The 12324-nt window shown below is 48.7% G+C and overlaps 1 protein-coding gene across 2 annotated transcripts in view; it reads right to left on the reverse strand.

Moving 5' to 3' along the window:
• Positions 1-6423: 6423 nt before the first annotated feature.
• The window catches only part of LOC140494480 (disintegrin and metalloproteinase domain-containing protein 10), a 129546-nt gene continuing 123645 nt past the window's right edge, over positions 6424-12324 (reverse strand). For both annotated transcript variants that reach the window (XM_072593697.1, XM_072593696.1), the window contains one exon: positions 6424-6695. In XM_072593697.1, coding sequence (XP_072449798.1) covers positions 6612-6695 — 84 coding nt within the window. In that variant the 3' untranslated portion in view covers positions 6424-6611. The remainder of the gene's footprint in view (positions 6696-12324) is intronic.

Raw genomic sequence — 12324 nt, forward strand, 5'->3', positions numbered from 1 at the left:
AGCAGCAGTATGTACTAGTTACAAGATGGCACTGCAGAAATTCACCCAAGATCCTCAGACAGCACCTTCCAAACCAACGACCACTTCCATCTAGAAGGGCAAGGGGCAGGTTCGGAAGAGCACCACCATCCGCAAGCTCCCCTCTGAGCCACTCACCATCCTGACTTGGAAATGTATCTCCATTCCTTCACTGTCGTTGGCTCAAAGTCCCGGAATTCTTTCCCTCTGGACATTATGGGGTCCACCTACAACACCGGAACTGCAGCAGTTCAAGAAGGCAGATCACCTTCACCTTCTCAAGGGGCAAATAGGGATGGGTAATAAATGCTGGGCCCAGCCAGCGATGCCCATGTCTTCCAAGTGAATAAAAACAAAAGATGTGAGAGACACCCTGGCAGGCAGTACGTCATTAACAAGGTGAGTTGGGTAACGTGCAATGGGAAAACACAGCAGGACTTGGGCAAAAGAGCCTTCCAAAAAAAACCTGATACCATTCAGACTTAGGCAAAAGCAAAGCTGAAGAAATTGCTGACATTGTCCTGGGTCCTCTCCCATCTTCTCTCTCTCTGTTGTATGTCTCTCACTTTTGCCTTGGGGAAATAGAACTGAATTCCTGCTCCCACTGTTATCTTAGATGTGTGATTAGATATTGCAGACTGTGCTATCAGCTGAGTAATGTTTCACTTCACTTCACTGATGAGACAGTACGTCCTTTCTGGCTCCCCTTTGATGTACTTTCCAATAAACTCTGATTACTTTTACCTTGGCGTCTGATCTGCAAACCATCACCTAACCAATCATTTACCTTTAACTGGTGTTGGCTAACGTTTTACTGTGATTCTGCAGCCTGAAGCGTACAGTCAGAAACTCATCAGAGACAGTGACTGCACAGACTCGGGTGAGAGTCACATCATACACTGAGCCTGGAGGAACAGAATCAGCTCCTTCGGAGGCTGGAACGTTGTGCTTGAAATGGTGATCTTCGCAGTCCTAGAGGGAACTGGCATGGGGTTGTGGGCTGAGGGCTGGGGGGAGGGTGGGGGGGGGGGGGGGGGGTTTGTGCCCAACGTGGGCTCAGATACTGGAGGGTCTCATGTTTGGAAGACAGAAGTGAACAGAAGCACGGGGGTGCCAGCGAGCATTGTCACGTTGGTAAGCAGGAGGGCCGTGTTGCGGGCATGACGGAGATTGTCCCTGCACAGAGGAGGAGGTTCAAGGGGCATACAGCAAAGGGTGATGGTGCTGGCTCAGTGGAGTTGGTAACCATCATGAGGCCAGCAGGAGGAGGGTGCCAGAGGACTCACACACAGCCTCTACCAGTGTAATGATGAGGGTGTTGGCCTGCTGGGGTTCCCTCACCAGACCAGTCATCCAGAGAAGCTGGTCATGTTCTGGGGACCTGGGCTTTAAATCCCACCACAGCACATTGTGGAATTTGAGTTTCAAAACTAAACTGGAATTAAGAGTCTAATGGAAACCATTGTCAATTGTCAGCAATGGTCCGATATCAGGGAAGGAAATCTGCTGTCCTTACCTGGGCTGGCCTACATGTGATTCCAGACCCAGAACAGTGTAGTTCACTCTTAAGTGACCTTCAACACCCCCGAGGCATTAAGTTTGGGCAATAAACACGGGCCTAGCCAGGGGCACCCAAATAGTATGAATGAACAATGTGATTGAAGTGTGACTATGGTAACACTGGGTGACCTTGGTAACACTGGGTGACCGTGGTAACACTGGGTGACTGTGGTAACACTGGGTGACTGTGGTAACACTGGGTGACCGTGGTAACAGTGGGTGACCGTGGTAACAGTGGGTGACTGTGGTAACAGTGGGTGACCTTGGTAACACTGGGTGACTGTGGTAACACTGGGTGACCGTGGTAACAGTGGGTGACCGTGGTAACACTGGGTGACTGTGGTAATACTGGGTGACTGTGGTAACAGTGGGTGACCTTGGTAACACTGGGTGACCGTGGTAACAGTGGGTGACCGTGGTAACAGTGAGTGAACTTGGTAACAGTGGGTGACCATGGTAATACTGGGTGACTGTGGTAACAGTGGGTGACCTTGGTAACACTGGGTGACCGTGGTAACAGTGAGTGACCGTGGTAACAGTGGGTGACCGTGGTAACACTGGGTGACTGTGGTAACACTGGGTGACCTTGGTAACACTGGGTGACCATGGTAACACTGGGTGACTGTGGTAACACTGGGTGACCTTGGTAACACTGGGTGACCATGGTAACACTGGGTGACTGTGGTAACACTGGGTGACCTTGGTAACACTGGGTGACCGTGGTAACAGTGGGTGACCGTGGTAACACTGGGTGACCATGGTAACACTGGGTGACAGTGGTAACACTGGGTGGGTACAGTTTATGATGCTCACAAATGCCTAATTAAAGGGATCCACTAATGATGAGTGAAATGAATGAGTGTTCAGAGGAATTAACCAGTACATTATGGACAGGAGGCTTGGGGTAATCATGTGACCTCAACCTTTGTTGTGTGAGCCATCCGTGGCATCCAATAAAACATGAAACAATACGAACCAGAAGCCAGAGAGCGTGGACATGTCTGCTCTCTATACACACCACAGTTACCACCTCCACCACCACCACCAGCACCATCCCACACATTCCTGTAAATTTAGGAGAGAATGGGAAAAAGGCTACACTCACAAGTGGAGGAACCAAGGTCAGCAGCAGCAGAGAATGATCCCAACACAAAGACCCAGAGACAACATTGGGGAAGTCAGGGCAATTCCACCTCAAGACAAGTAGATGACAAGAACTAGTCACCTCCAGAGGTCAGAGAGGCAGTGGCTGAGGGAATGGTCACTGAGATATGTTGGCCTGTTTATCAGCCACTTACAGAGGGTATTGTCCTGGCGACTGAGAGCCCGTTGGTTAACCTGGGATGGGGACTCGGAAGAGTTCTGGGAGTTGGGAGTTGTGCCAGGTGTGAGTGTTAAGAGAGCTCTGTCAGAAGTGAGTTGGTTTCTCTCAGATTGGCCAGGGTGGAGTTTTAGGGAATTGCCTATCAATGCTTGTTGAGCTTCTAGTCACTCCAGTTCTACACCAACAGTAGTGACACAACACTGTTATGATACAAGATCATAAGACCATGAGACACAGGAGCAGAAATTAGGCCATTCAGGGTGTATCTTTACTTGCTGAGCTGTAGGTTTGATATCCAGACATTTCATTACCTGGCTAGGTAACATCATCAGTGGCCACCTCCAAGTGAAGCGAAGCTGTTGTCTCCTGCTTTCTATTTATATCTTTCTCCTGGATGGGGTTCCTAGGGTTTGTGGTGATGTCATTTCCTGTTCATTTTCTGAGGGGTTGATAGATGGTATCTAGATCTGTGTGTTTGTTTATGGCATTGTGGTTGGAGTGCCAGGCCTCTAGGAATTCTCTGGCATGTCTTTGCTTAGCCTGTCCCGGGATAGATGTGTTGTCCCAGTCGAAATGGTGTTTTTTTCATCTGTGTGTAGGGCTACAAGGGAGACAGGGTCATGTCTTTTTGTGGCTAGCTGGTGTTCATGTATCCTGGTGGCTAACTTTCTTCCTGTTTTTCCTACGTAGTGTTTGTGGCAGTCCTTGCATGGAATTTTGTAGATGACATTGGTTTTGTCCATGGGTTGTATTGGGTCTTTTAAATTTGTTAGTTTTTGTTTGAGAGTGTTGGTGGGTTTGTGTGCTACTAGGATTCCGAGGGGTCTTAGTAGTCTGGCTGTCATTTCTGAGACTTCTTTGATGTATGGTAAGGTGGTTAGGGTTTCTGGCTGTGTTTGGTCTGCTTGTTGTGGTTTGTTCTTGAGGAATCTGCGCCCTGTGTTTTTTGAGCATCCGTTCTTCTTGAATACGTCGTGTAGGTGGTTCTCCTCTGTTTTTCAGAGGACATTCGGCCCATCGAGTCTGTTCTGTCATTTGTTCATGGCTGATCGGTTTTTCCCAATCCCATTTTCCCGCTTTATCCCCACAACCTTTGATCCCCGTGGCAATCAAGAACGTGTTTGTCTCTGTGTTAAACATACTCAGTGACCCGGTCTCCACACCATTCTCTGGCAGTGAATTCCATAGAGACACCACTCTCTGGCTGAAGACGTTTCTCCTTATCTCTGTTCTCCTCATCCCTTTACTCTAAGGCTGTGCCCTTAGGTCCTCGTCTCTCCTACCAATGGAGACATCTTCCCAACGTCCACTCTGTCCAGGCTGTTCTGTATTCTGTGAGTTTCAATTAGATCTCCCCTCATCCTTCAAAACTCCATCAAATATAACCCAGATGTTTCTCACATGTTAAGCTTTTCGTTCTGGGATTATTTTCGAGAATCTGCTCTGGACTCGCTCTGGGGCCAGTACATCCTTCTGTGGTATGGGGCTCAAAGTTGCTCTCAATACTCTAAATGTGGTCTGACCAGAGCCTCATAAAGGCTCAGAAGTAAATCCCTGCTTTTATATTGTAGCCCGCTCAAGATGAATGACAACATTGTATTTGCCTTCCTGACTCAACCTGCAAGTTTATCTTAAGAGAAGCCTGGACTGGGACACACCCACGTCCCCTTTGCAACTCAGATTTGCCAGCTGATTACACTGTAATCTGCAGGAAACAGGAAAAGAGGGTGCAGATATGATGCCCTCTTCCGGTCCCCATCAAGGAACAGCACAAATACCCCGTCTCCCCAGTGGGTTTATCGAAAACGGAAGGATTTGGACAGTCCCAGGGAGACTCGGTGCCCATCGCTCCACGTGAGGGCCTGTTGGCAGGGACTGCCCTTGTAGAGAGTTCCGGGGCAGTCTCTGTGGGAATCCCTCACCCAGCTTCCAGCCAGCACCAGTCTCTACCCGGGAACTGGCCTGCCTGAGGACCCACCCTGCCCAGTGTGGCAAAGAATATCTGCTGCCCCCCCTCCCCCCCAGCGTGACCTCTCACAAGATGGAGTCAAGCCAAGATGGAGGCTCCAGTGTGAACGCTTCATCTGACATCCAGCAACAACCTCAGGGACAGGAAGAAGGTAGTTTGGGTAACAGTCAGGGGACGGAAAGGGAACAGGCAGACAGTGCAGGGGTCCCCTGTGGATGGTCCCCTCAATAATAAGTATACCGTTTTGGAAACTGTTCGGGGGGTGGGGGGGGGGGGGGGGGGGTGGGTGTGGTAGATGACCTCCCAGGGGAAAGTCTTGGTGGCACTGAGACTGGCCCTGTGGCTCAGAAAGGAAGGGAGCAGCATAGAAAAGCGCTCGTGGTTGGGGACTTAGTAGTTAGAGGAATAGACAGGAGATTCTGTGGTCCCAAAGGGACTCCTGGAAGGTAGGTTGCCTCCCAGGTGCCAGGGTCTGGGATGTCTCTGATCGAGTCTACAGGATTCTGATGGGGGAGGGTGAGCAGTCAGAGGTCGTGATGCACATTGGGACCAATGACAGAGCTAGGAAAAGGGATGAGGACCTGAAAAGTGATTTCAGGGAGTTAGGTTGGAAGCGAATAAGGAAGATGAGCAGAGTAGTAATCTCAGGATTACTACCAGCGCCACGTGCTAGTGAGGCGAGGAACAGGGAGCGAGTGCAGCTAAACACGTAGTTACAGGGGCTGGTGCAGGACGGAGGGCTGTAGATCATTGGGGAACCTTCTGGGGAAGGTGGGACCTTACAAAGGGGATGGCTGCATTTTGGGGTGGCATGGTGTCACGGTGGTTAGCACAGCGGGTTAGCACTGCTGCCTCACAGCGCCAGAGACCCGGGTTCAATTCCTGCCTCAGGCGACTCTCTGTGTGGAGTTTGCACGTTGTCCCCGTGTCTTCGTGGGTTTCCTCCAGTTTCTTCCCATAGTCCAAAAATGTGCAGACTAGGTGAATTGGCCATGCTAAATTGCCCGTAGTGTTAGATGAAGGGGTAAATGTAGGGGAATGGGTCTGGGTGGGTTGCGCTTCGGCGGGTCGGTGTGGACTTGTTGGGCCGAAGGGCCTGTTTCCACACTGTAAGTAATCTAAACTGCAGGGGTACCAATGTCCTGGGCTGGAGAATTGCTAGAGCACTTCAGGAGAGAAATGCTGACTTTTCTGCTGCTCCCACATTAGATGAAAAAGTACGTGTTTTAAAGGGCAGTTCTCTCTCTATAATCAGGCCAACAAGGAATATCTTCAGGACAGATGTTCTCAGTGTGGAAACATCTCAGTCCTGAGTGGCCTGGGTCCAAATTTACAATGGAGTTGCCTTGTTCTGGATTTGGAGTTTTGCTGGTGATGTTTCATTCCTGATTTTATACCAGAGAGAATGTCCAGCATAGACATTAATAAAAGCCCCCCCTTTCATAGTCTGAAGTCATTGCTGTCAGAGATCAGTCAGGAAAGCATTATCACCTTGACAATGGCTTCTGCTGAGATATTGTTTAATGAAGAAAGAACGCAGGATAATTTCCAGTTACATTTAAAATTAAGCTGATCTTTAATTTTATGAATGAAACCAGTGACAGGTATGGAAGGTAGAACTGTGTAAGTTGTTCGGTATCAGCAATGGGAGATACTCTCCTTGTTGATAGGGTTCACTGTGAGATCAATGCCCTCTCAAAGGGGACAGAGTGTTTGAGGAGGCAGGGTGACAATGCAGTCTCACTGACTGCGGCTGGTTCTGGAAGGTGCACCCCAGAACTTTGCCTGCAACATTTTAGGAATTGTCTTCTTGTTCTGGCTGAGCTGCAAAAGAGAAACGAAAAGAGGACATCTATTAGTTAACCGCAATCATTGATGCTGAACGTACGACTAGACTGTTCTTTCCTTTGTGCTGTTCCCCCTCAGGATACAGGCCTGTCACCACGCCCTCTTGGTGATTTTCTACAGGCTAGTCCATGTTACATATATCTTGAGGTCAGGGTTCTTGTGAGTTAAATATCTTGGAGTTTATTTAAACACTAACTGTTTACATATTATAGATGTAGAATCTCTGTGGTGTAGAAGGAGTCCACTCGGCCCATCGAGTCCACATCAACCCTCCAAAGAGCATCCCACTCAGACCCACTCCCTTATCCTTGTAATTCTGTATTTCCCATGGCTAACCTACCCAGCCTGCGTATCTTGAGCACTATGGGTAATTTAGCACGGCCAATCCACCCTAACCTGCATATCCCTGGGCACTATGGGTAATTTAGCACGGCCAATCCCACCCTAACCTGCACATCCCTGAACATTATGGGTAATTTAGCATGGCCAATCCACCCTAACCTGCACATCCCTGAACACTATGGGTAATTTAGCACGGCCAATCCACCCTAACCTGCATATCCCTGGGCACTATGGGTAATTTAGCATGGCCAATCCACCCTAACCTGCACATCCCTGGGCACTATGGGTAATTTAGCACGGCCAATCCACCCTAACCTGCACATCCCTGAGCACTATGGGTAATTTAGCATGGCCAATCCACCCTAACCTGCACATCCCTGGGCACTATGGGTAATTTAGCACGGCCAATCCACCCTAACCTGCACGTCTTTGGACTAGGCCAGAAGTCACATGGTAGCAGGTAAAGAGACTACTCTCTGAAAGCTTAGCATCGTGTGACTTCTGACCTTGTCCACCCCAGTCCAACACTGGCACCTCCACATCATCTTTGGACTGTGGGAGGATACCGGAGCACCCGGAGGAAACCCACGCAAACATGGGGAGAATCGGCAAACCCCACACAGAGGGTGGAATCGAGCCTGGGTATCTAGTGCCATGAAGTGGCAGTGTTAACCATTGAGCTACCATGGTGCCCTGACTTGCATGTATAGTCTGTGCACACGCTACATTACTCGCATGGAACTGACAGACTGAAGACAACATACTGCAGACATTTCTAGAGTAGGCAGTCAGGACTCTGTGTTAAGATGTTGGGGGTCACAGGTTCTTGTGTAGCAATGGCTGCCAAGTGCCCCAATCTCTTAGTCCCTCGCTCTCCCCAACACCCACCCACTGCTCTGCCAGCTCTTACCGAGGGGCTCCAACAAGTTCCAAACCTTGAAATAAGTTCCCAGTGAGAGATATGTTTTCCTCCAAATCATTTAAGTAGATCATGAACAGCAGAGATCCCAGCACTGATCCCTGTGGACTGTCACCAGTCACAGCCCACCATTCTGAAAAGCAATCTTCCCCCGCTACCCCCTATGACTAAGCCAATTCTGTATCCATTATGCCAGCTCACCCCTGATACCATGTGAGCTGGTACCTTTTGGTACCCTGGTACCTTTTGTACCATGAGGGGCCTTGTCAAAGGCATTACTGAGGTTTCTTTGTACAGGAACGTCACATGTGGTGATGCCACATAACTATATGAAAGGAAAGGTGACCTGGTTTGGAATCTATGCCACAAATACAACAGGCTCTAGGCCAGTGATTGAACCTTTCACCTGTTTAACAATTCCAGCACAGTCATGTCCTACATGGCCATCACAATTCCCTTCTGCCTGATTCAGTATTTCTAATTCGCAGAGCACTCTTCTCCCAATGGCTTATGGGGCTGCCTCACAGTGTCTCACACCTTTACAGAGTAGATCCCCTCACAATTCCAAGGAGAAACTATTTCCCACCCAAGATTAGGTAAAAGAAATGGCTACTCCTGCTGAATTGTCAATCAGAAGCTTAGTCCAGATCCAGGTGGTAGTGAGGCCCAGACTCAGCTTCAGCAGCTTCAATTCTGGGCTCAGGCCAAGGGCAGGGTTTGGGCCTTGGTCCAGGCCTGAGTTGGTGCTTGGGCCTGGCCTGGGTGTTGGCCTTCATCTGGGCTTGTCCTGAGTTTGGACCAGGCCTCAGTCTTGGTCTGGTCTGAGTCTGGGTTTTCACCTGGGCCTGGCTAGATTTGGGCCAGGCCTCAATCTTGGCCTGGTCTGAGTCTGGGTTTTCACCTGGGCCTGGCCTAAATCTAGGCCTCAGTCTCGGCCTAGCCTGATTTGGGTCTGGGTCCTGGTCTTTATCAGGACCTGGCCTGTATGTGGGCCTGGTCTTGGTTCATATTCATGTTACATTTATTTGGTTGACTTTGAATGAACTTTGTATTCCAGTAATTATCTCATCTTATTTCCTACCCCCTCATCTCCCCATCTCCCCTAAAACTCTCCCCCTCATCTCCTTGGAAACAGGGCTCTTCTTGAGATTTTCTCAAGTCGATTCTCAGGGACTCTTTTTGCATTCTCACAAACCCGTACGAAATGTCGCAGTAGCAGAGTGACATTAACTTTTGTTTTTGAGTTGACAGACAGAATATTAAGACTCACAGAAGCAGAGTTAGAAACTGTCATCAATTCCATCAAAATGACCAACCTTCCATTAAAGAGCACAAGGAAAGCATTAATACCTTAGGCCCACAGTACTGAAATTATTTGAAAGAAACAAACATGAATTAGCAACAAAAGTATTTTTCAGGATAATTGGTACACTCCTTTCCACATAAAATGCCATCAGCCTAAACAGATTGGTGAGGTAATGTTAATACATTTCCATTATGTACACAGAGGAACCTTGATTATCTGAATATCAATTATCCAAATTTTGGCTTATCCAAAGAAGATCTGAAGGTCCTGATAGAAACATTCCATCAAAGACGTGTTTCTAACACTGATTGTGTTTACAGTAATTAAGAGTGAACTCGGCTTTTTTGAAATGCTGCAGAGAACAGTCCTGGACATCGATGGGAGCCCAGGCACCGACTCCAAATGAGCGAGTGACCGTCCACCCTCTCGCTCTCTCTCCCCACACTTTCCCTGGAGTTTTACACAGGGGTGTACCCTAAAACCCCCTTCCCCCAGATAATCTCGCCAACATTGTCCTGAGGTAAAGGTGGAACGTGTGAAAAAGTCGCAGTGAACAGTTGTGTGTGTGCGCGCGCGCGTGCACAGTGTGTGTGCGTGTGTGTGTCTGTGTGCACATGCGTTTGTGGTTGTGCGCGCACATGTGTGCATGCGTGTGCGTGGGCGTTACGAGTGTGTGCTATTTTGAGACTCACCCCTCAAAGGCAGGTGGGTGTGGTCAGACAGGGGTGGAGTTGGCCCTGGGTTGTGGTTGAGGGTGGGAGGGGGCTCGCCTGCGATGTGCTGCTGCCTAGTCTCCTGAACAGGGAGTGGACTTAGCAAGGGCTCGCTGTGTCAATCCCATTGAACTGAGGAGGGGGATGGTGGCCACAACAATGCTGCAGGTCCCTTATACACATGTGTGTGTCTGCTCAGAAACAAATCCTGAGACAGAGAGAGGGAGCAAGGCAGGCAGAGCGAGGAAAAAGGAAACTTCCGAAAACTCCGAGCCCCAGAGGAGAGGCACTGAATCAATTAACTGAATAATCAATTATCCGAACAAAATAGGCAGCATGGTGGCTCAGTGGTTAGCACTGCTGCCTCACAGCGCCAGGGACCTGGGTTCGATTCCAGCCTCGGGCGACTGTCTGTGTGGAGTTTGCACATTCTCCCCGTGTCTGTGTGGGTTTCCTCTGGGTGCTCCGGTTTCCTCCCACAGTCCAAGGATGTTTAGGTCAGGTGAATTGGCCATGCTAAATTGCCCGTAGTGTTAGGTGCATTAGTCAGAGGGAAATGGGTCTGGGTAGATTACTCTTAGGAGGGTCAGTGTGGACTGGTTGGGCCTTGGGGCCTGTTTCCTCACTGTAGGGAATCTAATCCAATCTAATCTCATTCGGATAATTGAGGTTCCTCTGTAAACAAAGCTGGAAGATGCTAACCAGGCGATTATTACTCTTTTCACAGCATTTCAGATCTCAATGTCAGATTCAAATTTCACAATTGACACACTGTTCATTAGAATTGCATCCATTTCATTCCACCCAAAACAGCAGTTTTTGAGTATATGCAGCCTTAAGCTAGAGATTCCACGTTCATTTGTAAGGAACTCACCACTTCACTAAGGTGACCAAACAGGTAGATGAGAGTAAACCAGTTGATGTGGTGTATATGGATTTCAGCAAGGCATTCGATAAGGTTCCCCACAGTAGGCTATTGTACAAAATGTGGAGGAATGGGATTGTGGGAGACATAGCAGTTTGGATCAGTAATTGGCTTGCTGAAAGAAGACAGAGGGTGGTGGTTGATGGGAAATGTTCATCCTGGAGTCCAGTTACCAATGGTGTACTGTAAGGGTCGGTTATTTTTATAAACGACCTGGATGAGGGCGTAGAAGGGTGGGTTAGTAAATTCACAGATGACACTAAGGTCGGTGGAGTTGTGGGTAGTGACGAAGGATGTTGTAGGTTACAGAGAGACAGAGATAAGCTGCAGAGCTGGGCTGAGAGGTGGCAAATGGAGTTTAATATGGACAAGTGTGAGGTGATTCACTTTGGTCGAAGTAACTGGAATGCAAAGTACTGGGCTAATGGTAAGATTCTTGGTAGTGTAGATGAGCAGAGAGATCTCGGTGTCCAGGTACACAGATCCCTGAAAGTTGCCACCCAGGTTGACAGGGTTGTTAAGAAGGCATACGGTGTTTTAGCTTTTATTAATAGAGGAATTGAGTTCCGGAACCAGGAGGTTATGCTGCAGCTGTATAAAACTCTGTTACGGCCACATTTGGAGTATTGTGTACAGTTCTGGTCACTGCATTATAGGAAGGATGTGGAAGGTTTGGAAAGGGTGCAGAGGAGATTTACTAGGATGTTGCCTGGTATGGAGGGAATGTCTTATGAGGAAAGGCTGAGGGACTTGAGGCTGTTTTCATTAGAGAGAAGAAGGTTGAGAGGTGACTTAATAGAGATATATAAGATAATCAGAGGGTTAGATAGGGTGGACAGTGAGAGCCTTTTTCCAAGTATGGTGACGGTGAGCACGAGGGGACATAGCTTTAAATTGAGGGGTGATAGATATAGGACAGATGTCAGAGGTAGTTTCTTTACTCAGAGAGTAGTAAGATTATGGAATGCTTTGCCTGCAACGGTAGTAGATTCGCCAACTTTAAGTGCATTTAAGTCGTCATTGGACAGGCATATGGATGTACATGGAATAGTGTAGGTGGGATGGGCTTCAGATTAGTATGACAGGGCGACGCAACAGCGAGGGCCGAAGGGCCTGGACTGTGCTGTAATGTTCTATGTTTGATGTTCACTGATTTCAAGTCTTCCTGCATCTTAGTTGCCTGGAGGTTTCTCTGTCAACAGATTTAAAACTGATCTGTCCCCTTTGCAGCAGTTGTCCTGCCTGTCCCCTCTGGCTGCAGCCTCCAGCATCATCCATGGCCTCTGCGATCTTCTTCCCTCCCAGCAGCCTCCTTTTCTTCCTTATACCCTCCGAGCATTTACTGTCCCTGACAGCTTCCCTTCCCCCCCACCCCCACCCCCATCTCCAACCTCTCTCTC

Source organism: Chiloscyllium punctatum, chromosome 24, assembly GCF_047496795.1.
Source record: "Chiloscyllium punctatum isolate Juve2018m chromosome 24, sChiPun1.3, whole genome shotgun sequence".
NCBI lineage: Eukaryota > Metazoa > Chordata > Chondrichthyes > Orectolobiformes > Hemiscylliidae > Chiloscyllium > Chiloscyllium punctatum.